Below are 25,818 nucleotides of genomic sequence, written 5' to 3'. Positions count from 1 at the left end.
ATGTTAAGATGAGTTGAGTTCTTTATAAATAGTAGTGAATTGAGATAATAAAGTGAATTTTGTGAGAATCATCTAAGATAAGTTTAGATATTTTTGGATGTTAAGATGAGTTTAAATATATTTATGAAAAGTTGAAAAAGATTGTAGGTCTCACGTGTAAAGATGTATTGAGTTGAAAAATATTGTGGGTCTCACGTGTAAAGAGGTTTTGAGTTGAGATAAATTTAATTTGAAAGTTAGATATTTGAATGTTAGACTTAACTTAAAATTAGACTAAACTGAATTGATCTCAGTACAATCCAAATTCCAAACGTAGCCCATTCGAGTTAAAGTGTGATTTATTTGTTCTCTAAGACCAATAAATAGGAGCCTTTTTTACTTGGATTTTACATTCTATATATATAGATATATATATATATTACTACTAGTTCTTTTTTTTTTGGCACCGAAGGGCGAGTTGCAAAGTTGAAAGGACTTAAACAGAGAAAACGAGGCGTTGGAATTGAACGATAAAGCTCTTAACTTTATGCCAAAATGAGGCGTTGGAATGCCAAAAGCAGAACGTGAGTTATGTACAGAGAAAATGAGGTGCTGGAAATGGTTGAAGCAAAAGAATTTAAACTTGGTAGAATTAATATGTGAGTTATTTTATTATCAAGCTGGTACGTAGAGTACGACATCTATATCACTTAATGATAATATTTGATTTGTAAGATTCAAATTTTAAAATTTATCTTTTAAATCAAATTATGTCATGTAAGCACTTTACCAAGTGTATTCTATACACTGGACCGGCTTGAAAATATAAATTTTCATGATTTTTGGTAATGGGGTTATAATTTAAATGGTTGGACTCTAGCTAAGAGCAAGCATAATCTATCCTTTGGGAGGAAAAAAATGATGAAACAGGCAAGATAACCATGTGGTAAGCCTCATTGTTCTTCAAGATCTGCCTTGTGAAATTATGTCATTGATTGCAGTATCTCTGCCAAGAACCACCACAACGTTGAACCAGGATGTAAATAATTCACAATATAGAACACCACATGAAATTTTGGGGGACCAATACACATAGCTTGAATTCGAACCACTACCTCTCTTTCCCTGTCTATTGAAATGGGTATTCCGAGTTTTAGGTAATGGGTTTGAAGTGTTCACAATGCAATGCGGCATCCAGATTAACAGTATAATTTTTGTGATCAAGAAACCCACTAAATCAGCATCCACGACCATGGTCATAATTTTCTCATCAAAATTGCATCACACTTCATTCAATGTGATGTGAAAATCTTATCTCACCAAAATTTCAACGACAGAGAAGCTGTATCAGTAAGAAAATAAATATGAGGAAAAGTATATTACAAAAGTATGAACGGTAATGAAGTTATATGGTTCACCATTAAGGGTCAAACCAAACCTCTGATCACAGTGATGAAATCCAACTCGCACATTTTTATCTACTCAAAATCAATGCATTGCTTATTATCAGAACACTCTAGAAAACTGGATCCTGGAACCTTAACTGCTTCGTGCCCAAAACCACCACTTAATGATCCAAACTCCAATTCATCATCATCATCACTGTCGATATTATTAGGGGTCACACGATTCTGATAACTTCTACGCTGGACAAGAAATACATTGAAGTAATAGCTCACCAAGTTTTCCCTTGTCTTCCCTGGAAAGCGCCTAAATGCATCTTCCCAATGATTTGACCTTACCATATTCTTAAATCTCTGTTCTTCAACAGCTGTCCACTGAAGTGAAATTTCCTCACCCATATGATGAAATCTCCAATGATAAAACGCTGAGCCCAGCTCAAGCTTCAATGTCATCCTCTTCTCAGCTATGTGAAATCTAACACATTCAACAGATCCTGGAAGTCGACAGCCACATAATTCAGGCCTTCCCCTCCCAATGGGATCTTTTTCAATAATGGCATTATGCTTTTCATGTTCCAAAGGCCAAACACATGTCCCTAGCCACTTAGAGTCACTCTCTGGAACCACACCAGTCCATTCAGGGACCTCAGCTTGGAGGTGAGAATCCACACGAACTTGCTTTTGGAGGGAATCATCCCCAGGTGTTGTGTTCGTGGCTGATGTGTCATCAGTAACAGGTTCTTCATCCTTGGGGCCATTATCCAACTCTATCTTGCATGGGCTCAATTTACTTTGGGTGGCTGAACAGGAATTGCAACAAGAAGATGCATGAGATTTCACCAAAGTGGGAAGCCTTTCGCTGCATCTTAACCTCTCAGTAGAATGGTGACTAGGAGCACTACCATCCTCATACATAGATGGGTGCATCTTGAGCTTCTTCTGCAATTTCAGACTGTTATCATTGTATAAGGTTGACAAAAGAGAATTAATTTGATACCCAACAATAGAGCTCCTACCAAAGTCTTCATCACGAACCCTTTTCTGGATAGCTAAAAGTTACATGTTTTTTTTTTTTTTAATAAGTAATCAATAATATTATTAATAGAGATAGGCAAAGCCCAAGTACACAAAATGATATACAAGAGATAAAAACTATCTAGGTCAACGAACGGGAAGCTAGAAAGTCATGAACATTCAGGCCATTAAAATCTAAAGCAATGTCCCATAGCAATAAAGTACGGAAAAATAGAGCTCTAAGTTCCTCCGGCTACAGCTCCTTGTTTTCGAAAGTCTGATCATTGTACTCTTGCCATATACACCACATGATACAGATCGGGATCATTTTTCACACCTCCTTAATTTGTTGAACTCCTCTCGAAAGTGTCCAACTGGCCAAAGATCAACCACAGTTGCAAGCATAACAAAGGATAACTCTACTCGGCTGAAGACTTCCACCCACAAGGCTCTTATCTCGTAATGTAACAAGAGGTGTTCCACTGTCTCACCGGATCTCTTACACCAATCTAGTATCACTATCCGTCGCTTCCTCAGGTTGTCGGTAGTCAAAATCTTCCCCCACGCTGCTATCCATGTAAAGAAGACCGCTTTCGGAGGCGTATTTATTTCTCCAAATTCTCTTCCATGGGAACTAAATAGTTGCGGCTTGGGAAAGGGCCTTATAGAAGGATCGAACTGAGAAGATGCCCTTACTCGCTGGGTTCCACCATAAACTGTCAGCTTGCTATCTATTCAGCTTCACAGAATATAAAAGGCTGAAAAAGGCCTCAAAGATGTCTACTTCCCAATCTTGTGCCGCTCTACTAAATGTGACATTCCACTGTACTTGATCCCCTGGTACAAGCATGAGGTCAAAGTCCCCCCACCCGCGCCTAATGTGTTTCCAAATCCCCACACCACTAGCCCCATTTACCTCTTTGGTGCACCAGCCCCCCCATAAGCTTCCATATTTACAATCAATCACTAGTTTCCATAGGGCTCCTGTCTCCATGTTATACCTCCATAGCCACTTCCCAAGCAAGGCCCGATTGACTGTTCTCAAATTCTTTATACCCAAACCACCTGACGAGATTGGTCTACATACCTTATCCCAGCTGACCAAGTGGAATTTGAATTCATCCCCTATCCCACTCCATAGGAAATCACGATACAGTTTCTCAATCCAAGCCGCTACACTGATAGGCAATTAGAACAAAGATAGAAAGTACGTAGGTAAGTTAGAAAGGGTGCTCTTGATGAGAGTCAACGGGCCACCTTTCGACAAATACAATCTCTTCCACCCTGCCAATTTCATTCCTATCTTTTAAATAACTGAATCTCATATAGATGAGGCCCTAGCAACAGCCCCCAAAGACAATCCCAAGTAGGTAATGGGAAGAAAAGCTACCTTGCACCCAAGAATGCTAACTAGCTGCCTAGTGTTACTCACATTCTCCACTGGTACTAACTCTGACTTTTCAAAATTAACTTTTAGACCTGACACTGCTTCGAAGCATAATAATAGAGCCTTCAATGTCCTCAACTGGTTGTGATCTTCCTCACAGAATAAAAGGGTGTCATCTGCAAAAAGTAAATGAGACAAAGTAGTAGTGCCCCTATTGGGGTCACCAATAGAAAACCCAACCACAAACCCATGCATGACCACCGCCAATATCATCTTACTCAATGCGTCCATAACGATAACAAAGAGAAGTGGGGACAGAAGATCTCCTTGCCTTAGACCTCAAGAGTTGCTAAAGAAGCCAGTCGAGCAGCCATTGATCAAGACTGAAAATCTGGCCGTAGAGATACACCAATTGATCCAACTATGCCATCTAACCCCAAAGCCGCATCTCCCCAACAAATACAATAGAAAATCCCAGTTTACATGGTCATATGCTTTCTCCATATCTAGTTTGCAAAGAATCCCTGTGGAGACAGCATTTTATCTGCTATCTAGGCCCTCGTTCGCTATAAGGACTGAATCCAGGATTTGTCGCCCCCTAACAAATGCATTTTGTGGCTTCATAATAATCTTGTCCAAAACCACCCCTAATCTGTTGGCAAGAACCTTGGAGATAATTTTATACACTCCATTCACCAGGCTGATGGGTCGAAAATCCTTAATCTCCAACGCTCTAATCTTCTTAGGGATCAATGCAATAAAAGTGGCATTTAGGCTTTTCTCAAACTTTCCAACCAAGGAAACTTCCTGAAACACATTCATTAAATCCACTTTCACCGTTGGGAATGGAAGAAGCCCATCGAGAAGCCCATCGAGACCTGGAGCTTTATCTTTACCCATACGTCTCACTACATCATACACTTCCTCCTCTTCAAAAGGCCTCTCCAACCACGCTGCTTCTTGGGGCTCAATAGTATCAAAACCAAGACCATCCAGCTTTGGCCTCTATCCCTCACGTTTTGTAAGCAGTTGTTCATAGAAATCCACCACATAGTCACTAATCACAGGGGACTCCTTACATACCATACCATTAATATTCAGCATTTCAATGGTATTATTTCTTCTATGAGAGTTAACAACTCTATGGAAAAACTTTGTACTCCGATCCCATTCTTTCAGCCACAATGCTCTCAACTTCTGGCGCCAAGAAATCTCTTCTAAAGATAATACTCTTTCTAATTTTGAAACCAACTCGGCCTTCCGCAATATTTCTTCCGTTAGAAGAGCTCTAGCCTCAAGTATTCGCTTAAACTGTTGCAACTCCTCCACCATGAGTTTCTTACGCTCCCCTATATCTCCAAAGGATTGTGTATTCCAAAGCTCAAGGTCATTTTTCAAAGCTTTTAGTTTACATGCTAAGATGAAAGATGGGTTACCGTAGAACTGATAAGAAGACCACCATTGCCTAACCTTATCCACAAAGCCTTCACTTTTCAGCCACATGTTTTCAAACTTAAAGTATCGGCGCCTGCTTCGAATGATCCCACAATCCAACAAGATGGGAAAATGATCTGAGCAAAGACGATGCAGCCTCTTTTGGCACACCTCCGGGTAATGCACCTCCCACTCAGGTGAGATGAGAAATCTATCCAGCCGGGACCATGTCTGATTATTCTACCAAGTAAATGAGCCCCCCAAGAGAGGAATATCCAACAAGTTTAACTCAAAGATACAATCTGAGAACTAACATTGCGGGTCGCATCCTACTCTCACCAGACCGTTCACTAGGGGATCTGATAACATTAAAATCCCCTCCTATACACCAAGGAAGCTCCCACCAGCTGTGTAACCTAGTAAGTTCCTCCCATAAAAATCTTATGTCGTTGTCTACATTTGGACCATATAACCCTGCAAAGGCCCACACAAAATTTCTGCCACACTCTTAAAAGAGCATGCCACTGTATACTGCTCCACAAACTCCTCCATTTTCTCAACGACTCTTTTATCCCACATCACTAGTATTCCACCTGAAGCCCCATTCGAAGCCAGATACGCCCAATCTACATAAGTACAACTCCAAACTCTCCGAACTAGTCTTCTAGAAACAGTTTTCAGCTTAGTTTCTTTTAAACATACTATGTCCGCCCTCTACTCTCACAGCAAGTTTTTTATATGAAGTCGCTTACTTGCCTCATTTAACCCCCGGACGTTCCAAGATACAAGTTTTTACTTCATAAAGGAGAAGCAAGCCCCTTCCCTTTGGATCTTTCGTGGCTTAAGCTTCCTTCATAATTCAAGGACCAAGTGAGGCGCTTGAGTTTCCGCTGTTTTTTCGACCGTGATTTCATGGACTATGCGTGACCCGCTTCAATGGCAATAAGTAACACCAAACACTGCTCTTCATAACCCACACAGTCCATACCTGTCAAGTGTTGTAGATCTTTCATCTTCTGTAGCATCCAATCCGATGTAGTCAACTCATTTGGTAGTAAACGATTCAATGGGATACGCTCCCCTTCACTAGAAGCCCACTGCAGAGTGGGTGTCACTCCCCTTTCTTCCTCCCCAAATAATTTCTTACCCTCCCATTCAACCACAACATCACTAGAGGAAAATTGAGTCTCAGGGACGATCAATATCTCACTGCCAAGGAGCCCAACATCAGTCACCTCCATCCCTACTCCCTCTGCCCCTAGAGTTGGGGCTTCGGCACTGTCGGTGTACCCTATAGACTCGAGATGATCCTCGAGTTGGACTTGGACCTATCAAGTGTTGTAGATCTTTCATCTTCTGTAGTATCCAATCCGATGTAGTCAACTCATTTGGTAGTAAACGATTCAATGGGATACGTTCCCCTTCACTAGAAGCCCACTGCAGAGTGGGTGTCACTCCCCTTTCTTCCTCCCCAAATAATTTCTTACCCTCCCATTCAACCACAACATCACTAGAGGAAAATTGAGTCTCAGGGACGATCAATATCTCACTGCCAAGGAGCCCAACATCAGTCACCTCCATCCCTACTCCCTCTGCCCCTAGAGTTGGGGCTTCGGCACTGTCGGTGTACCCTATAGACTCGAGATGATCCTCGAGTTGCACTTGGACCTCCAGCAGGGGAGATGAACCTCCCAACGAGTTCATCGACAATTTCGGGCTATAAGAATCTACAGCAGCGGCGCTCGGTGGCGGGAACTCCACCATCTCCACCTAGTTATCGCCCCGAAAGTTTCCTGGGAACCCCTCCATCACAGGTGTCTCTACACAGAGAGAGGACTTAAGATTCGGAGCCTCTGCCAAAGACAAAGGAGCCGCCGACGATGTTGTTGTCGCCAAAACACCGTCGTCCCTCACCGTGCATTGAAACTGACCTAGGTCAGTAGATTTCCTGCCTTGTTTCTCAACCAGACCAAATTCCAGCCGCTTAGCCTCTGCCGATGGTGTTGCCGTCTTCGCCGGGACCACCTGGCTCTTCATCAGCAAGGGTGGCTGAGGCCCATCCGTCGACAAACCAGAGGTAGACGGGAGACGTCTCCTCCAAACAGGGCCCGTATGCTGTGTTTGCTAAGGCCCAACGCCTGGGCCAAGCCCAATTTTTTCCTTGCCTACTACCTGCAGGTTGCGTCTGGGCCCCAACGGTTCCTGGCCCACTGGCCCAAGGACCTTAGCCCTTTCCGTTCTGCCAATATCCCCCTCGTCACCCAGACCCACGCCCCCTCCTCTTTATCCTCTTGAATGCACCATTTTAAAACATTTAAATTAGACTGCAAATCATCAACTTGTCTCTGCATATCCATCAAAGCCCGAAGGATGACTTCCTTATTTAGACCGACACCCCCTCTGCCACCACCCTCAAAGCTTTGCATCACTACAGGAACAACAGCGCTTCCAGACTGTTGCAGCGGCGCTGCACCTCCCAATACGACAAGTTGACGTGACGGGTCCAAAACCCTCGGATTTTTTAGAGCCTCCAAGTACGAAGGTGGAGTTGTCGTCATCACCGACCCATAGAGACCACCACGCCCAGCCTCCTTCAAGACCTCCACCAACTTCCTCCAACCCATACTGTCCTTGTCTTCCGAAATAAAGATGCAGTTTCAACGACCACCCCTACCGTACTCCACCAGTGCCATGAAAACACCCTGAAGGTTAGAGCACCTCTGTGCTATAAAGCCATTAAACAATCTTCCAGAGCTTTAGTGAACCAGTGTGCCGTAGCCAACTCCAGACTCATTTTCTTCACTAGCTTCCACCCCTTTTCAGTAATGAGGATCCTACACCCATCCCTTAACACCTCAAAAGACTTTTAGTTCTATGTTTACTACTCTCCTATGACCCATAATCCTTCCCTTCTGAACGAAAAACCACGATCAAAGTCCCACCAACGCCATTGAGACAAAGCAGAAAAGTTGTACGTAGGGAAGTTGTACGGAGAGAAAATTTTTAGGAGAGAGAAGCTAAAAGTTACATGTTAAGAATCCATTTACTTCCTTTTCGGTCTTCATATATCCTATTACCAGCATTTGTTAATGTTGTACAGGCTAAGCAAAAAGCACACAACAATAATATTGAACGAAATGTTATTTTTGAACTTTTGACAAAGATGTAAGACATTAATCTTAGTAGTTTCCACCTTTTTGGCTTTAATTTAAAAAAACAAAAAATAGATGCTAGGAAGGTGAGGGATGGGTGCTTCGGAAATTGAGGGGAAAAAACTCATATCTCCTTTATCCAGAAAAACTAAACATAAAAAACCAGCTCAAAATTGTAACACTTAATCTATATGACACCAAAGATGACACGAATCAGTCTTTGTAGCAAAGAAGATAGGTGATCATGAAAATCACAGTATTTGGAGGCTTTGGAAAGACCTCATAGAGATCAGGAATTTAAGCCAATATGCATCAAGGAGAGCAAATACATGCATAAGCCGGAATTGGGTTCCAAGTATGACTGCATTATTCCCTTCCTAATGTATATGTTTTTTTCCTGAATTTATCCCATGAACTGGAAAATGCTCGACAATATTTTGCAATGGGATTTTTGGCACGGATGATATTTTGGATAGAATTCTGGTCTCTTCAAATTCTTTGATCTCTAGGAAGGGCCGTTGTAAGATACTATTTTGATGATGCGCGAGAAATGAGGGTGGAGCTAGTGGATTTTACCATAGTTAATTTGCTTATGTGTTCACAAGGTTGTGGTTTGGATCTGGGAAGATATGTACAGCGTTAATTGTGAGAAAAGCTCTTGGTGATATGTACACTACAGTTGTAAGGACAGTGGATTGGCCAGTCTTCTCCACTAGCCAATACATATGCGCTGCACTGATTTCTCGCATTGTCCTTCTTATTTCTACTAGGAGTTGGAGGAAAAAAAAACAGAATATATGAAACATTTTAATCTATAAAATCAAATTTTCATTTTGATCCTTACCACATGGGGGCTAGAAGTCACTTTAAACCATAAGGGGCTCTGTATTTTATAGCTTGACCACAGGAGAACGAAACATATTTTGACATCAGAAATTGATGAGCCAGCCTCAAACAATAAGAATAAGATTTCATCGAGTAGAAATGAATATCATATGGGTCAATACAGCGTAGGCCTCTAGTCCAACCGAAAATTGCAATAAATGTTTGTTACCAATGGGAAAAAGTATTGAGACGGTGATATCTTTAACAACAAAAGTGAAAAAGTACGTATAAAGAGCACCATTTTGAGATAAAAGTGAAATAGAAAGCTATTGAGTTTTCAAGGCCATATAGGATCCTAACACCTCCATAGATATTCTTCAATCAAAGTTTGACACCATATAGAACAGAATGCCATCCAACTGATAATGAATAATGAAGAGATTAAATCTATAAAAGCTATACGAAATCAAGGCAAATTGTACATTGATAGACATGCCAAAAAACAATCTAAAAGGTGCATGCAAAACCAGAGAATGCGATCACCTTGTACAAATTGGAAAAGAAGAACTAGGAGAGAACTCCCAAAAAACTGAGTTGAGACGTAGCATTACAATTTTTTAATATTTATTTTTTATTAGTTCATTCCAGAAGTTTTATTCGTTACTAATAGCATTAAAGCGTATCTATCTGAATAGAACGTGGAAAAGTAATGTGGGAGAGGCTCCCCTCCCATTGCAAGTCTCCATTTTTAAACAGGAAAATGCTACATGTAGAGAGAAAGAGATCTTTTTTTTTTTTTTTTTATATAAGCAGAGAGAAAGAGATCGAATGACTATAAAAAATCAATGCCATTTTCTCTGTCACTCTCAAAAAGGTATGCTGCTTCTCTCACTCTCCTCTATGTTTTTCTTGCTCCCCCGGCACTCCAAAGACTGGTAGAAAATCATGAAGCCTCCCAATCTATTGATCTGAACCCTTACTGCACCACCAGCATGACTGCTGGAGCCACGGCTGAAGTTGGTGATCTTTTCAAAAATTGATTTTTCTTTCAACTCTGGAGTAATTAATTCTGAAGTCAAGTCTCACTCAATTTTGAAGGAGAGCATCTTATATCATTCTCCTTCTAGATCACTATTCAGTATCAATTATTTACCACCTTGATATTTTTGTCTTGCAAAAATATCTTAAACTAATGCACAATAAACTTTATATTTACAGACTCCATATCATCTACAAATATAATGCCATTTAATGCCATGGCCATGTGATGAGCTGGGTATGAGGTGGACAGATTGGTGAGGTGTTGGGTCTGAACCAATTCAATGACAATGCATTATGTGATATGTAGTTTCATTTGTACTTGGCAAGGAATCTAGATTCTAGGCAGCATAGCACAGACATTGATTCTACTCAAGGGATTAACAATGTATGATACAATGAAAAAACTTGAGAAATGCCAAAGATGCATGAACTTACCTCCAAGGGAGATCTTTCAGCTTTTGGATTGTTGTGCCTTCTTAGCAACAGTGCTTCCCTTGCCCTGATTGCCTGGACCAAAAACTCCTTGCTTTCATGGTTATTCCCCTTACATGGTTCCAGCATTATTCCAATTGAAGGATCATCAGGATGCTTTGCAATATGGATCACCCAATTCAGCATTCCCGCCACAGACTCTCGCTTTCTCTTACGGAAAATAAATTCTTTATTAGCAATAACAGAATCCAGGATCACATGAGCGGTGCCCTCATCATTAAAAAGTTTTTTGTCATCATCATGAATGTTTTTGTCGTCAACACTACTGCCTTTACCAACATCTTCCTGCTTTCTAAAAGCCTTGATGGTGTCTGAGATATCAAATCCACACTTTCCAATATCCATATCAATGTACTTTCCACTTTTGCAAGATTCCATTCGAAGTCCAACATCTTTTTTCTTGTTTTTGCCTGAACCATCAGATAACAAATGTCTAAACTCTGTCTCTAGCTCCAAAGATAACAAACTGAAATCCCCATCACATCCACACTGCCTACTGCCAAATCTCCCATCTCTACACCTCTCCTTGAACCATGCCTCCAACGCATTCAAATACTTAAAATATATCAATTTCACCGAAGGGGTCACTCTATGATCCAGACCAGATTCCGTCGCCACAAATGCCCATAATCCTTTCTTTGTTACCGTCTCAAACCCTCCTCCCTCTCTCACTAACCAGAACAGTTTAAACAAATCTGGTGATCGCCCGTCACCGAGCATTGCCGGAAAAGGCCTAATAACAGCGGTACTAGTAATCTCTTTCAGAAAAACTGAAAGAACCGGGTCGAACAGGCATCGTAGTTTAACCTTATGATCAGCATGAGAATCGTCGACACCATCTTTTACGGAATTATCAGTAGCAAGACAACAATCGTTACTTTGGTAACCACAATGATTCTCAGCACAATCTAAGGTAGACCCGTTTGTTAAAATTGAGCATCCTGCCATCAACTTGGACTTGTTCTTTCTATTCGTTTTTTTAACTCTTGTAATCTATCAATTATAATCAAGAACAGGTTCTGTCGTTTGAGCTTTAACAACAATCGATGATACGAAAAATGAATGTAAAAAAAAATGAGAACTGGTGAATAATTATATTTGGGGCATGGGAGGATGAGAGACCCTTTGCCCTGGTTTCTCAGAAGATTTACCTCATAGCTGGGCCATTGACAATCTTGCTTCTAATGCACCACAAGAGCCGCAAAATGAGATATACAGATGAACAGTGGCAAGAAGGACCGGAAGGGTGGGTCAGACAGCCAAAACTAAGGCTGTATGCATGGATATTCAGGAAATGATTTGCAGGTGCTAGATAGGAGGAACAAGACTATAGGTTTGGGATCAAGATGAACAGAGGGACGGGGAGAGAGAGAGAGAGAGAGAGAGAGAGAGAGGGAGGCAAAATAGTTCTATATGTTTAGGGGCATAAGAAATTTTTATGATTGGAATCAATAAATAAGAATAAGCAAAGGGGATGAATGAACTTGGACATTGTCAATTTATCAAAATAATGCTACTTTGATACCTTATTTTAACATTTTATGTATTTTAATTTTGTTCTAATTTTCTTTACTTAATAGTTAAATAAGTGATTATTAATGTATAAATATTTTTTTATATTAAAAAAAAATATTTTAAAATTATAAAAAAATATGAATACAAAAATTAAAAAAAAAAAAAACGAAAAGCTAATTTTGGCTTAGCCGTAACTTGCAGCGGACAGATATGAGCGACAAAATAGCACCACTCTATTAGAAACCTTTTATTATTTTTTTTTTTGGGAGGATAAATTCTATTTTTAGCTTTGGTGAAAAATCACAATAAATATTTTCTGTAGTTTTTCATGAATAACTTAAAAAGTTTGTGGGATGAATGGTGCTCTTGAATTATTTCGGTAATGATACGTTTATAATTATTTTTATAATTTAAATTAAATATAATTTTTTATAGAACGGACGTTATTTTTACAAATCATTTTACAAAAAATATCATGAATACGCCACACAAAACTGTTGGTACTAAGGATTTTTCTCATTTTCAAGAATGAGTAGGAATAAGTGAGATGTAGGCCGGAGTTGTGCATTCCTTTTTTGGGATAAGTAGGAGGCAAACCCAAAATTTACATCTTGTTTAATCCAAAAAAGAATAAAAAAAATCTCAGAGAACTATGAAACTCAATAATTTCCTTTTATGAATATTTATTAAATATCTGAAAAAGCATTGAGAAAAATCTTGATGGGTTGGCCTGAAAGAACAATTAAATCATCAAAAATAAATCGTAGAGAACTAAATTAGATACTAAAGAAAGATATCAAATTAAGAGCAACTTACTTAAAAGTTTCTATATTCATTTTGCCCTAATTTAGTTTAGTTTCTTTTTTCAGGATGTTCGAAATTATAGATTCAACATTTTTTTAAAGTGAAATTTCTTATTTCTTCAATTTTATTCTTGATATAATTGAGTTATTTTTTTAATCAAATCGTGTAACTTTTATACGACTCTTAAAAATCATCATGTTTTTGCTTTTTATTGAGGATCTTCATGTTTAATGGCTATATGGCAAGAGCAATGACAAATACAATTTTGAGATATGCAAGTCTCGCGTACTCATTTAAAAAAAGTTGAGACATAATATTTAAAAGTGGATTTTTTTTTCATTTAAATTCTATATTTATTTACTTTTTTTAGAAAAAATAAACGAGACTTGCATCTCTTAAAAATATATAAATAAATTCTCATATGCTAATTTGTTCATTTTCATAAATATAGGGCTATATATATATATATAATAGTCTAGAGATTTTGAGACATTACATTAAAAACCTTTCTAATTCTTTATTCAAATTTTTCCAATTTAGGTTGCGTTTGGATGTTGAAGTGAGTTGAGTTGAGATGATAAAATATTGTCAGAATATTATTTTTTAATATTATTATTATTATTTTGATATTTGAAAAAATTAAACTATTTATTATATTTTGTGTTGAAATTTGAAAAAATTATAATGATGAGTTGAGATGAATTTGGCTTCCAAACAAATATAGAAGTTTAGATAGAGAAATATATAACATTAGACGTTTATAGAAGATCAATATTCTCCAAAATGACAATACAAACAACATTAAATATAAATATTTTACATATTAAATATGTTTCACCAAAATAGATAGATCCAATTTGATGAAATAACTTAATAAAACCGGTAACATAAAAGAACATCCTACAACTTCAAACTAGGGGTGATAATTTGTGTTCGTGAGTCGTATTCGCATTATGTCAAATTATAAGTATTAGCCTATATAGGTCAACCAGAACATGACCCATTTAATTAAACGGGTCAAATACTAAAACTCTAACATAACCTAAATACATAACGGATTACACAATACAACTAACTTAAACTTGTTTAATAATTAATTTTTATTGAGTTAACTTGAAGATGACCTATTTAACATATTTTAACTTGTTTAATCCGTTTTATGTAAATGAGTTGAGTTAACTTATATATTTACTTTTGCTCATTTTGATCCAAGCTAATTTATATAATAGTTCTTCTATTTAGAAATTGGTGTGTAAAGCACACCCTCTATTTTATTAACACAATAAGACTTGATTTGTAATAAATTTTAATTTTAAAATTCTCTAAAAAAAATCAAGCCTTGTTTTGGCCAATATCAATAAAATGGAGAAGGGCTTTACCCTTCCGACTTTCAAATAAAAATTTTTATTTATATAAAACTCAATCCTATTTATCACGTATTATTTATCAAATTCATTGGTTCGTACTTTTATCATGAATTGCCCTCGTTTCGGACCACACTTCCGCCTTGTTTGTTTTTGCAGATGAGATGAGATGAAATAAATTACAATTTAATGCATCATAACATGTTACATCAAACCAAACATTTCTGGATTGTATCCTTTATATGCTTCTGATGTAACCGTAATTTTTCTCTTTGTTTTTTAAAATTCGAGGTGTTGTCCCTATTTACTAAAAGAAAACGCGCCTAACATGGCAATCCCTTATAATTACAATCCAACTCAAGCCAAAAAATATTGCTTGTGTCATCCCGACCAAAATACTAACCACGAATCTATTAAAAAAGGATAATGGACCTTGGGGATTGAATCGTGCATATCTATATTTACTTTCTTCCTCTTTTCATTTTTTTTTATAAGTTTCAATGTAATGTATGCACAAAGAACCCATCTCAGGAAATGGGCATGACTCAGAAGCAAAATATAACCAAACTACAGCCAATCCGTGGCTGCCACTTAACAGAAAGAGAAAGAACTGAGAACCCTAGCGGATTGGTAACCTCCGCGCGGACCCCATTTCAAACAGCAAAGGAGTTGGAACTTAACTTTCTGATTGCTGCTAAACAATAGGCGGGCTGAAAATCATTTCCTGCAGTGTAAGAAAAACAAAGCCATCTAAGTATTGAACATATGACAAATAATTCCTTCATCGAATCACAAAATATATGAAAGTTTCAATTGGGGCAGACCTTATCACATACAGGACAAGCGTCACTTCTCTCCATCCACTCAAGAATGCATGCAAGGTGAAAATCATGCTCACACATTGTGGTGATTTTTGGATTCTCTGCGTCATATTCTGCAGGGAAAAAGAGAAAAATATATGTACATAACTTTCTCTGCCAAACACAATGGCATCACGTCATACAAAGAAAAAAAACCAAAAAGAACAACCATTTGAATGTTGAATGGAGTTGCAGTAAGGACATCACCTTCCAAGCAAACGGGACAATCCTCTTCCTCTGAGGCAGAAATAACAGGTTCCACTGACTTTGAAAGTTCAACTTCCCCTTTAACCGAATCAAATTCAAAATTGATTTGTGTTTTGCATCCTGGTTCCTTCAGAGCTTCACACTTTGCTGAAATTTCTAGAGTGTCGCCAGCAGCACTTTCTTGAACAGAATCAGAATTTGTTGTTAGCACTGCTGCATCAGTCTTGTTGGTGCAAATTTCTTGAGCCACGGGTGGAGTTTGAGGACGCCCTAAAACCACATCATATGGCATAGGTACCGGAGGTGGTCTATACGTGTCAGGGATTGATGTATCCAGATTTGTATCCACAAGGAGCCCTGTAGAGAGTACAGAGGCACCTCCATGGTCAGATGATAGAGGTACATGCTCTTCTGATGCTCTTGGGTACTGCAGAAAAAGTTAACTTAGCAGGACCAAAAATATAGATCATGAGGGTGATATGCAGTCATATATATTCTTGTGGCTTTTGATTATTACAAAAGACTAAGTGCATGTTTGGGATTGCAGTGGGAAATATAGCTTATGACTTTAGAGTGGGTTTTCTTTTTTTTTTTTTTTTTTTTTTAATTATATGTTGGCTTTAGGACTTATAGCTTAAATAAAAAGTTCTACTATTAGAAATTTATTTACTGTTAGGTAACCATATGTTTAAAGCACTTTCAAAATATTACATTTGTTTGGAAATAAATTAAAAAAGTGCTTTCTCAGATAGAAATGACGAATGGTTGATTTTTTAAAAATTATGATCATATCCTTGAAAGTTGTAATTATCTGAAAGTTGTATGGGTATTTTTATCCATTGAAAATCTTTTTAAAATTCAAATTACCTTTTGCATTATCCAGAAAAGTATGTTTGAAGAAATGACGTTTTTCCTCAAACATAGTTTTTAGCTTATTTAAGATTAAAAAGTACATTAATATGTAACACCTAAACAACCTAATTTTTCCATTAAAGAGCTTTTAAGACTATTTAATCATTTTTAAGACACCTAACGCAACCCTAAACAGGCCCAAACTCTCGCAGAAATCAGCTTTGCAAAGAGTCCTATATAGGACTTCAAGTTTGGGATTTTTTTTCTAAGTCAGTCTGGGCTTTTAACCAAGATGCTGAGCAATCTTCCAATTCGAACACTAAGTGAATTATCTTGTAATTACGGATTTAATGGATTTTCATTCGATAACTAAGAGCTTGTATCTGAGGATTTGACTTTATTCAAGTCTAAAAAAACCAAAAAAATGATGTAATTACTAATGTCAAACTGCGAGAGAAAAGGCACATACTTGTATATCAGGGTACAACAAAGAATTGCATTCAAATTATGCATGTATTATAAAGACAACATGTTTCTCTAGACTTGGATAACGAGAAAAATGGAGAGAGGAACAGTAACCAATGTTAAGAAAAGATTATACTGACGTAATAATATGCTGTTGTTGTGTTCAATTCTGTTCCTTTAGAGGAACAACAGCAGCAACCTCCCATTTCGTTTGATTTATCTCAACAGTCCACTTATCAGCATTCGCATTTGGAGAAGCATATCCCCTTCTTAAGCACCAAAACCTATCAGATAAGAGAGAAGCAATCCTATATGTTAGATTTATACACAGCATAACCAGTTTCTTTATTATTAAAGATTCAATAAACATTAAGAGAACAGAAAATTAATCAGTTGAAACCCCATATAAGCTACCCATTCCAAGCATACAAGGTTTCCCAATTAATGTAGGCAATCCTTTTGTCCAGCACCATCCACTAGCGTAACATATGGCACAAGAATTTGAGAGAGAAACAAAGAATGATCAAGCCCCTGATTTTAAAGCGGGGAAAAACCGATAATGCATCGGCACCAAAACCTTATAGTGATAACACTTTCCAGCAAAAACGCCAACCTCAAAAGGAGTAATCCAACCCTCAAGGTAAGCTTGGGAGCCTAATAAACCACCATCCTTAATGAACCAAATCCATTCCTCTCATACTTCAATTAAATTACATGGCAAACTAAAAAAAAAGCACGGCATAATTTATATCATTTATCATAATAATCGCGGAATTTCCCAGCCTATCATTGATATTACCATCACCCATTCAACTCAACTGCAATACTATATAGCTTCCTCTCCGCAATTAGAGAGTAAGAATCCGAAATTAGGCAATCCAATCTTCAGCAGCTCCTAAACCATCACGCTAAACAATTCTTCATTACTAGTCGATCACCAGCACGTCTTAAAATAAAAATACATGTGAACTATTCCATATTAACTGAAATATTTCAGAAATACATGTATTTATGTTCGTGTCCATGTAAGCATAAAAGCAGAAACACACGGAAAAGCACGGTGAAACCAGTAAAGGAACAGAAAAAACAGAGAAATCGGATATGGAAACAATGATAGATTGAAGCAAAACTCAGAAACCCTAACAAAATCAATTAAAAAAATCGAAAGGTAGCAATAAATACGAAAAAACAGCACCGCAAACCGATTTTGGGGGAGGGAAGCGGGGGGGGGGGGGGGAGGCAGGTAAACGAACAAAACAAAGCATTAGAATCCACGATCTTCACAAACGCGGCATAGGTTATTACAAAAGGAGATCGAATACGGTGGAAAGCGAGAGCGAGCAAGTGATCAATTCGAATTCGGCAACTATGCACGAAACGCGGAGGTGGAATTGCAGGAGCGGGAATCGTACCTTTGCGATCGAGAATTGAAATTGGAAATGAAAAAATGAGCGATACGCCGAGAGGTGCTGGTGCAGTGAGCTTCTTGGGCTTGTTGACAATGGAGATGAGGGAGAGCCGAAAGAGGCTTTAGCACATAGAAAGAGGGTTGGTTTCGTTTCGTGTGCTACTGCTGCGAGAGCGACTTTCACTGACAAAAGGAGTTGCAAAAAGGAAAATGCTAGTATCTTAAAAGTATTTTTGTTTTTTTTGCGGGAATTTATTCGTTTACGAAACACGCGCCGACGGTACCTACTCTCTAAACTTTGCATACTGATGATGGAAATACACTCGAGATACTATTGGACCATGTGGCAATTTATTTTCTATTTCGATGGCTAAAAATTAAGGAAAAAAAAAAAAAAGATTTAGCTCAGCAACCCCAACCTCCTATCCCAAAAAATGAGTTGTTAAAACAATTTAAAAAAGAAAATCATAGGACAAAGTGTACCTATCTTTTTGTACCGATAAGACTTTTTAAAATATTTGTATTTATTTATTTTTTTAGTATTATGTTTATTTTATTTAAAAACAAACAAATAAAAATGATTTAACACTATGGTACAGGTTGTCAATGAATTTCTCGGTATGAGTACTACCATTCTTAAAAAAATGGAAAATAATTTATATACAATATTTTTCATAACACATTTTACAATAATATATTAAATTAGGAATAATTTTATAAAACACTTTATAAAAATATCTGTATCTTATAATATTATTATGAAAATGTTGTATCAATGCTATAAAAAAATACACACAAAGGGATGGAACTGCGTGAATTGGTCAAACTCATTATCAACAGAAATATTTTATTTATAAATCGATAGATAGGTATAACACATTTATCAGTACATAATAAAATATTTAATATTTGTGTAAATATTTTGTTATAGAAATAACTTGGTATCTGTATTTTTTAATTAAATTTATTATTTATGTGGTTTTTACACAATGATCAAATTAGTGATTTTATCAAGACAAACTCTTTTATAATAAGGCCAATAATTGGTGACGAGTGTTTTTGACCGAAATATTAAAGAGCAAAGTTTGAAGTAAGGGCAAACTGAATAGTCCAGCTTGTAGTTGGCCCATCAAGATACTGGGCCTTATTACACGTAGCCCACCTGAAGGTGGCCTGGGTGGGTTTTTTCTCTCAAAGAATTCCCAAGCCAGGGTCCATTTCTTAATCCCGAAAGGAAGCAAGGAGCAGGCCGAGTCAAGGAATAGTAAGAAAACGCTGATTCAATCAAATAAGGCTGGATTAAGAGTTGAGTGATGTTAAACAATAAACTACATAGCAAGTCTGCTGTGGACATAGCATTTTTAAATGCAATACGAAAAAAATTTTGATAATAGAAATGGAAAATGAAGTCCCAAATAATATCTCTCCTAATTTTGTCTCTAGATCTCGATAGCAAGGGTGTTTTGTTATACATCAACTATTGTTCATGTCGTACTATATATATGATATTTTTTTTTCATAGTGTGGTCCGTATGAAATGTGAGATAGTAAATAGTACCGAATGAGAAGAATTATCAATTATCAAATATATAAAATGACAACCTTTAGATTATCAAATCATTTTTTTGTGCGTAGCTGAATCTCCTTCGCTTTATTCTTCAAGGTCTGAATCGGGCAGCTGAGATTGTCTTCATATTTTATCTGAGCGAAAGATTTGAGGTATGCAACAGGCTGATCTGATGGTGTTGAGCTCGAGACCTGGTGGCAGTTGCGGCGGCAGACTCTTTGGTCCTTCTTCTTCCTCTTCCAATTATGCCCCTTCTTTTGGTTCCTTTTCCTCCGATCTCTCTATCCTCTATCCTCATGGTAGCGGTCCTCCTCCTTTCTCTTTGAAGGTCTATATCCAATCTCAACTCCTGTTTTTTTTTTTTTATGTACTTTTTTTCATAGTCGGGTTTTGATTTTACATAAAGTGGAAGAGGGAGGAAAAAACAAAATGGAGAGGGAGAGAAGAAGAAAATGAAACCGGTGAAAAACTCTTAAATGATGTGGACAAGACAGTTGCATGCCGGTTATACGATGCCGTTGCCTCAAAAATTTTTCTATTCAAAAAGAAAAAGAAAAAAAAAAAAAAGAAAAATGCTATCTAATTTGAAAGCTCCACCGTACGAGGATGCCCGAGGCCGAGGTCCGTCCGAGCCAATAAATTAATAATGCAGCAAGACAAACAGCTTAAGCTGATCACGAGACCTAAATACAAAAGAAGATGACACCCCGCCCTCCTTTGCACAAAATCTTTGCCGCCCAACAATAATGGCTAAGCGACAGTACACGACCATATAAATAGTGTCGTACAGAAAAAGAGGAGAGAGAGAGGGAGAGAGAATTATGACTAAACTGGACTGCACGTGTCATTGATTCTAGTGTTTGCAGAACACAGATGACAGATGGGCTGAATAAAATCCACATGTCAACATCTCCCATTTGTTGCACAGATCCCCATTGTCACCAAACGACAGCCTGGCCCAACCACAAACACCATCATCGGATATAATTGAGGTGGTGGTTAGTCCCATCTCCATTTATGTGGTCTTTGTGCATTCAAACATGTCGTTGAGGAGACACCTAACAAAATATGCCCCAAACTCCCCTCCACCTTTGAATACTTCCAAGTTAACTTTGGACCCATAAAATTATCCTTCAGATTGTACGTAGATATGAAGACCTAACTTCAACCAGAAAACAGTTTTTAAATGGCAGGATGTTGCTAAAACTTCCACTCCAAATAGCCATATCTATGAGGCTATTGTTCAATGTTCGGTATTTTGATTTTTAACAAAGAGATTTAAGATAAAAGAACTCAATCAATGAATATCCCAACACCATTCATCTCGAGAGAGAGAATAAACAAATATCATCAGATTGGACGACTATTATCGACTATAGAATAATATAACTAATATAAGGGAGACATCTTAAGGGAATAGAACAATAACAAGGGCATCAGCCTAATGTTACAGGGTTAGAATACGTGAGAATGAATATTTTTTTATATATAAGTAATACGTGAGAATGAATATAATTGGCTAATCATCCACTCTCCCAAATTACTCTACTACTAATTAGATCTGATCTAAAGGTTAGTGTTAATTTAGCTAATATGTTATCATACAAGCACCCAACATTTCAGAATTCTCGTTTTATCAGTTTGTTGGTGGACTTCAACCTTTTGGCAGCAGCATGAACAAATTCTGCAATCACTTGTGCCTCATCCACTTCTAGCTGTATCAGAAAACTATGTCAGCTTTGAAGCATTGTTTTCATGGGGAGAAAGAGGGGAGAGGGGGAGAGAGGGGAGAGGGAGAGAGACCTGGGCAAAATGCCGCTGCACAGCTTTAAGCAGCTGTTCCCTTGATGGATGAAAAACTGCTGCTAACCTACAATTCAAAGTGCAAATTATGTTAAAACTATCAAAATCCGCAGGAAAATATTGCGGGTCCTAGAAGTCGGTAAGAAACTCACAAGCTTGAAGTGTCTGCAATATCTCCACAATGAGTCTGTACCCAATTTTCCCAGGTTCACCCTCTGATTATCCACACACAAGTAGAAAATATATTAGTATGAACATAAACACCTGCTCTGTGTGTGTGTATTGTTTCTGCTTCCCGAGAGAGCACAAATATGAACTGATCATGCATTAACAATCTTTAAGGATGAATTCAAGCATGGCAAACAAAATCAGATCGTTTTAATTCTCTGTAAAGAGTATATGCCTATTTTCATCAAATATCACAGAACATTCTTTAGCCCTTCATCAGCATGAAGATATGGGGTTTAAATGCCAGCTACAGTCAAACACCTTCAGATTTCATGCATCTCTAAGCTTTTGAAATTCTTACCAGTTGAGTTGCATGAATCGATTGAACTTCTCTGTAACTGCCACGATTGGTTGACTTAGCTGATGCAGATGAGACCCAAGGCTTTGTCCGAATTCTTGGCTTGTTAATTTTGTGGAACTCAATACTAGTAGCTGCTCAATGGAACAATAATGACCTTAAAAGGGATTTTCAAACAATAAAAAGCAGAAATACTTTCTTTACCTTTCTAAAAGAATGGAAAGCAGAAACTATATGATCAAATATCATCATAAAAGTCTGTAACTTACAGAAATCATTATCCTTTTCACCAATATCAGAACTGCTGCTAGAGATATCATAATCACGGTCATCATCTTCTTCATGCCCTGTAGGATGTTCCAGAACACTCAATGCATTCCTTTGCAGCTTCACTTCAACCCCGTTTTTCAGAACCTGGCATGTCAAAGCATTGTTGTTAATAATATGCAGCCTGATATTACATTATTGACGGAACAGAAGAGCACAAAGGGGCCATAAGATTACAAATCGTAGTAACTAACAAAAACAAACCACATACCAATTCCTACCATCAAGAAAGACACTCATCAAACATAAATCCAATTTTTAACAGATTCACCAAAACATTTATTCTATGATTTTTTAGTAACATATATTTTTACCTTCCAACAAAAAGGTTACGTATATCTAGAAAACCTGATAGTAATCAGAGATCCCATGCAACGTCAGAATTTAGTGTTATATTATAAGAGAGAGTTTCATGCAACACACAATACTAGTCTTATGTATGCCTTATATATTTGGTCAGTTAAACAAAAAATTTCCTTGCAACTAAAAAAAAAAAACATGAAAACAACAGTCAAGATATTTCACGCTTAATAATCAACGCCTACGAAAAAAAGATTAGCAACCCACAGATGATTCAAACGATACACAAAAAAGAACTCCATTCACTTGTCAATTAACAATTTGTAAATCTAAAATATTAAGAAAGAATTGACAGAAACTTACTTGGTCAGACATGATGGACTATCCAGAAAGAACTTTTTTTTTCAGGCTTTGCGGCCAAAGAAAAGCACCTCTTTACAAAAATTTGTTATTTTCTCGTAGATTTAAAAAATTAAAACCCTTTATATGCGTGAACCGCGTGAAGCCCCACGGCCAACTAAGGCAATAGAGAAAACCCAATCATATTAACGAATAAAAAGGCCTCCTACGCGTGAGGGTGGCAACTAGCTCCCACATAAAAAAGATAACATGCAACATTCAGAATTTAAACCACGCCTAAATAACTGGACATTAATATGTGAGCCAAGAAGATTCCTATTACGAATGATTAAAAGAAGAATTAATTAAAGTAAAAGGAATAAAGCAATACCAGCCAATGCCAACCTCCGAGGCCAACAGCCTTCTTGACCACGCCTTGTAAACCCACCAACACAGACTTTGTTCTGTTGTTTCCAGTAACAATAACCTTGGTGTGTCTGGGAAGCACGGAAAGTTCCTCGTCCCCACTTTCCTCGCGAAAAGGCGAAAGAATCCGAGAAGAACATAGCTCAGGTTCCAGCATTCTGTCTCACCCTCTCAATCTTTTTTTTCCTTTGTCTAAATTTAGAATATAAAAGAAACTAATTAAGAGGAAAACAAGCTACATAAGTACATACTGCACTGTCAAATACCCGGAATCTCTAAATTTTGTAAATACCCAAAACAAATCTTCCTTCTCAATGGGTTTCACTTGTAGTACTAAAACCTAGCTTTTCAAATCAAATTGCATAGTGATAAACAAACTCCTCAAACTCATCTAGCTCAAAATTTCTCAGCTCCAATTGGGATCCCTGAAGCGAAAACAAAATAAGGGTGTCATAAAAATTTCACGGACACTGACTGTGTATGAGAGAGAGAGAGAGAGAGAGAGAGAGAGAGAGAGAGAGAGACCTGTACGCTTGAAGTCTGACACGTATTTTTCAAAGGCCAAGTCAAATGCGGATAAGCCACGAAGGGAGAATCCAATATATCTTTTCACGGACTCCGATTGATCACAATGAACGAGTGAATTTGTTATTCATACAGATCACTATATCCTTATGCTCTTTTATAATTCAAAGTGACATCACCACCACCGCACCTGAACAAATATCAAAATCATTTATCATTTTCACTAATAAAAGCTCCTTTTGATGACGACTAACTAGTTCGCCTCAAGGAATCTTCTTGTCCAAAACCAAGCAGAAAACTAGAAACCCTTGGACATCGTTTGGTTCCCGAGAAAGTAAAGGAAAAATAGAAATCGAAATAATATTGTTTTCGAGTAACGAAATTGTTAATTACAATGGAAACGTCAAAGTTATCGAAGTGGACTTCTACAACCGGACCTGATTTTCTAAACCAAAAAAATTTCGGTACAGAGAATTTTGTTCTCATTGCTTTTCTCCACTTTATAGAAAGACAAAAGATAAGGGCGAAAGAGAAAACACTCGAATCTTTCACAAATAGAACTCTCTATTGCCTCCAAAATCGTTGAAAATCACTAACTAGTTTCAAAAATAAAATCGAGAAGAAAAATTCAAGTTAAAACAAATAAGATTCAAACTTAAGAAAACGTTAATCAATGAGAATGCAAAAGATCCTCGTGAGCTGAAATTGGCCACCAATGAAAACCAAGGAGCAGACAGCGGATTGGATAAAGCAAAAGAATAAAATCAAAACCAGAAACCTAGTATCACTCTCAAAGCAGAGACGGAGCCAACGGCCAGAGCTTTATAGAGCTCAAGTACCTGGTTTGAATACATGGATGAACTCGAAATGCAACCGATTTGAGCTGCCGAAACCGCGGAACCGGGGGTTACGGAGTCGAAATTCTCAGAGGGGAAGGGATGTGGACGATAGCGGATTGGAGTTCCGAGCTTCCTTGGGTTTTCGAATGTGATGGGTAGTGAAAAATGCAGAGCAGGGCTTCTGTGTGAGAAAGTGAGAAAAGATGTAAATAATGCAAAAAGGAGATTGAAATTCTTGGAGAGAGAGAGAGAGAGAGAGAGAGAGAGACAGAGAGTAGAAGAAGAAACAGCACAATAAATGCGTACCAACTGCCATTGGGGGGAGGAAACGACCCTGCAATGTGCCGTACGATCACGACTTTTGTTTACGGGTTTCACCGGTTACCCCTCTCTCTCTCTCTCTCTCTCTCTCTCTCTGTCTTCTCTCTCGTTGTCGTTGGCTCGGCTGGAGGAGTTTCGAGCTGTTTGTCGTTTCCGGGGGAGCGGCTTCTGGCGTCGCCAGATGGCCCAGATCTTGTGAGGGCCTCCTCAGGGCCTCACCTAGTCACCTGCACGCTGCTTAATGTAGGGATAACAAGTCCTATATGGCCATGTTGATTGTTGCGTACCTATTCCCAAAAGGTTACATGTCATTATCCTACTTATTATTCATGCCTTTCCTGTTAAATCTTATCATTTTCAGCAATTTAAAATATTTTAAATAAAAAGAAGAAAATATTTAAAGTGTTTATTTTTAGAACCTCAGAATTTATGAAATAAAAATAAAAATAAATCAATACAATTATAAGTGATAAAAAATACATATAATGTAGATATGGTGAATTTGTATTCAAAATTGTCTAAATTAATTAAGTTTTTATACTCATCATCTATATATTATATATTTAATAAAAAAAATCATATATAATATATGATACGAAGATAATGAATATAACTTTTCTAAAAAATAATCATTAGCAAGTAC

The 25,818-nt window shown here is 37.5% G+C and overlaps 4 protein-coding genes across 8 annotated transcripts; all 4 read right to left on the bottom strand.

Annotated features, from left to right (window-relative positions):
* Nucleotides 1-1,241: 1,241 nt before the first annotated feature.
* Nucleotides 1,242-12,165, bottom strand: LOC121237538 (AT-rich interactive domain-containing protein 2-like). Its single transcript, XM_041134323.1, has 2 exons — nucleotides 10,671-12,165; nucleotides 1,242-2,321 (listed from the first exon to the last, which is right to left on the bottom strand). Exons 1-2 carry the CDS (start codon nucleotides 11,673-11,675, stop codon nucleotides 1,458-1,460), a joined length of 1,869 nt encoding a protein of 622 aa, XP_040990257.1. The 5' UTR covers nucleotides 11,676-12,165; the 3' UTR covers nucleotides 1,242-1,457.
* LOC121237637 lies at nucleotides 5,912-7,937 on the bottom strand. Of its 2 annotated transcripts, none has more exons than XM_041134477.1 (2): nucleotides 6,546-7,937; nucleotides 5,912-6,205 (listed from the first exon to the last, which is right to left on the bottom strand). In XM_041134477.1, exons 1-2 carry the CDS (start codon nucleotides 6,979-6,981, stop codon nucleotides 6,135-6,137), a joined length of 507 nt encoding a protein of 168 aa, XP_040990411.1. In that variant the 5' UTR covers nucleotides 6,982-7,937; the 3' UTR covers nucleotides 5,912-6,134. The 2 variants fall into 2 exon arrangements, with proteins under 2 accessions (XP_040990411.1, XP_040990410.1); XM_041134476.1 differs by having other exon boundaries at nucleotides 5,912-6,545; nucleotides 6,886-7,930.
* A 2,678-nt stretch (nucleotides 12,166-14,843) lies between the features above and the next one.
* LOC121237626 (probable E3 ubiquitin-protein ligase RHB1A) lies at nucleotides 14,844-18,420 on the bottom strand. 3 transcript variants are annotated; one of them, XM_041134459.1, is made up of 5 exons: nucleotides 18,207-18,420; nucleotides 16,935-17,078; nucleotides 15,478-15,904; nucleotides 15,235-15,344; nucleotides 14,844-15,134 (listed from the first exon to the last, which is right to left on the bottom strand). In XM_041134459.1, the coding sequence occupies exons 2-5, from the start codon at nucleotides 16,998-17,000 to the stop codon at nucleotides 15,105-15,107; spliced, it is 633 nt and encodes a 210-aa protein (XP_040990393.1). In that variant the 5' UTR covers nucleotides 17,001-17,078; nucleotides 18,207-18,420; the 3' UTR covers nucleotides 14,844-15,104. The 3 variants fall into 3 exon arrangements, with proteins under 3 accessions (XP_040990393.1, XP_040990391.1, XP_040990392.1); XM_041134457.1 differs by having other exon boundaries at nucleotides 15,440-15,904; nucleotides 18,207-18,404; XM_041134458.1 differs by having other exon boundaries at nucleotides 15,078-15,134; nucleotides 15,440-15,904; nucleotides 18,100-18,408.
* Nucleotides 18,421-21,135: 2,715 nt separating this feature from the next.
* Nucleotides 21,136-25,129, bottom strand: LOC121237631. 2 transcript variants are annotated; one of them, XM_041134467.1, is made up of 8 exons: nucleotides 24,855-25,129; nucleotides 24,016-24,205; nucleotides 23,456-23,915; nucleotides 22,368-22,512; nucleotides 22,102-22,232; nucleotides 21,725-21,787; nucleotides 21,573-21,639; nucleotides 21,136-21,484 (listed from the first exon to the last, which is right to left on the bottom strand). In XM_041134467.1, the coding sequence occupies exons 3-7, from the start codon at nucleotides 23,645-23,647 to the stop codon at nucleotides 21,598-21,600; spliced, it is 573 nt and encodes a 190-aa protein (XP_040990401.1). In that variant the 5' UTR covers nucleotides 23,648-23,915; nucleotides 24,016-24,205; nucleotides 24,855-25,129; the 3' UTR covers nucleotides 21,136-21,484; nucleotides 21,573-21,597. The 2 variants fall into 2 exon arrangements, with proteins under 2 accessions (XP_040990401.1, XP_040990402.1); XM_041134468.1 differs by lacking the exons at nucleotides 23,456-23,915; nucleotides 24,016-24,205; nucleotides 24,855-25,129 and adding an exon at nucleotides 23,089-23,433 and having other exon boundaries at nucleotides 21,265-21,484.
* Between the last annotated feature and the right edge of the window lie 689 nt (nucleotides 25,130-25,818).

The sequence above is a fragment of the Juglans microcarpa x Juglans regia genome, chromosome 6S (genome assembly GCF_004785595.1).
Source record: "Juglans microcarpa x Juglans regia isolate MS1-56 chromosome 6S, Jm3101_v1.0, whole genome shotgun sequence".
NCBI lineage: Eukaryota > Viridiplantae > Streptophyta > Magnoliopsida > Fagales > Juglandaceae > Juglans > Juglans microcarpa x Juglans regia.
Note: the sequence above shows the minus strand (reverse complement) of the source record. Positions and strands in the feature narration are given on the sequence as shown.

Excerpts from the sequence above, each read along its gene's own strand:
- LOC121237637 (XM_041134477.1), bottom strand. The coding sequence starts at position 6,981 with ATGGTGGAGTTCCCGCCACCGAGCGCCGCTGCTGTAGATTCTTATAGC. Across the intron at positions 6,206-6,545 it reads AGATCTACAACACTTGATAG|GTATGGACTGTGTGGGTTAT; the intron begins GTCCAAGTCCAA and ends AACACTTGACAG.
- LOC121237538 (XM_041134323.1), bottom strand. The coding sequence starts at position 11,675 with ATGGCAGGATGCTCAATTTTAACAAACGGGTCTACCTTAGATTGTGCT. Across the intron at positions 2,322-10,670 it reads CTGAAAGATCTCCCTTGGAG|AAGAAGCTCAAGATGCACCC; the intron begins GTAAGTTCATGC and ends CTGAAATTGCAG.
- LOC121237626 (XM_041134458.1), bottom strand. The coding sequence starts at position 17,000 with ATGGGAGGTTGCTGCTGTTGTTCCTCTAAAGGAACAGAATTGAACACA. Across the intron at positions 15,905-16,934 it reads CAACAACAGCATATTATTAC|TACCCAAGAGCATCAGAAGA; the intron begins GTCAGTATAATC and ends CTTTTTCTGCAG. Across the intron at positions 15,345-15,439 it reads CTCCATTCAACATTCAAATG|AATATGACGCAGAGAATCCA; the intron begins GTTGTTCTTTTT and ends TTTTCCCTGCAG.
- LOC121237631 (XM_041134467.1), bottom strand. The coding sequence starts at position 23,647 with ATGCTGGAACCTGAGCTATGTTCTTCTCGGATTCTTTCGCCTTTTCGC. Across the intron at positions 21,788-22,101 it reads CGATTCATGCAACTCAACTG|AGGGTGAACCTGGGAAAATT; the intron begins GTAAGAATTTCA and ends GTGGATAATCAG. Across the intron at positions 21,640-21,724 it reads ATTGCAGACACTTCAAGCTT|GTTAGCAGCAGTTTTTCATC; the intron begins GTGAGTTTCTTA and ends TTTGAATTGTAG.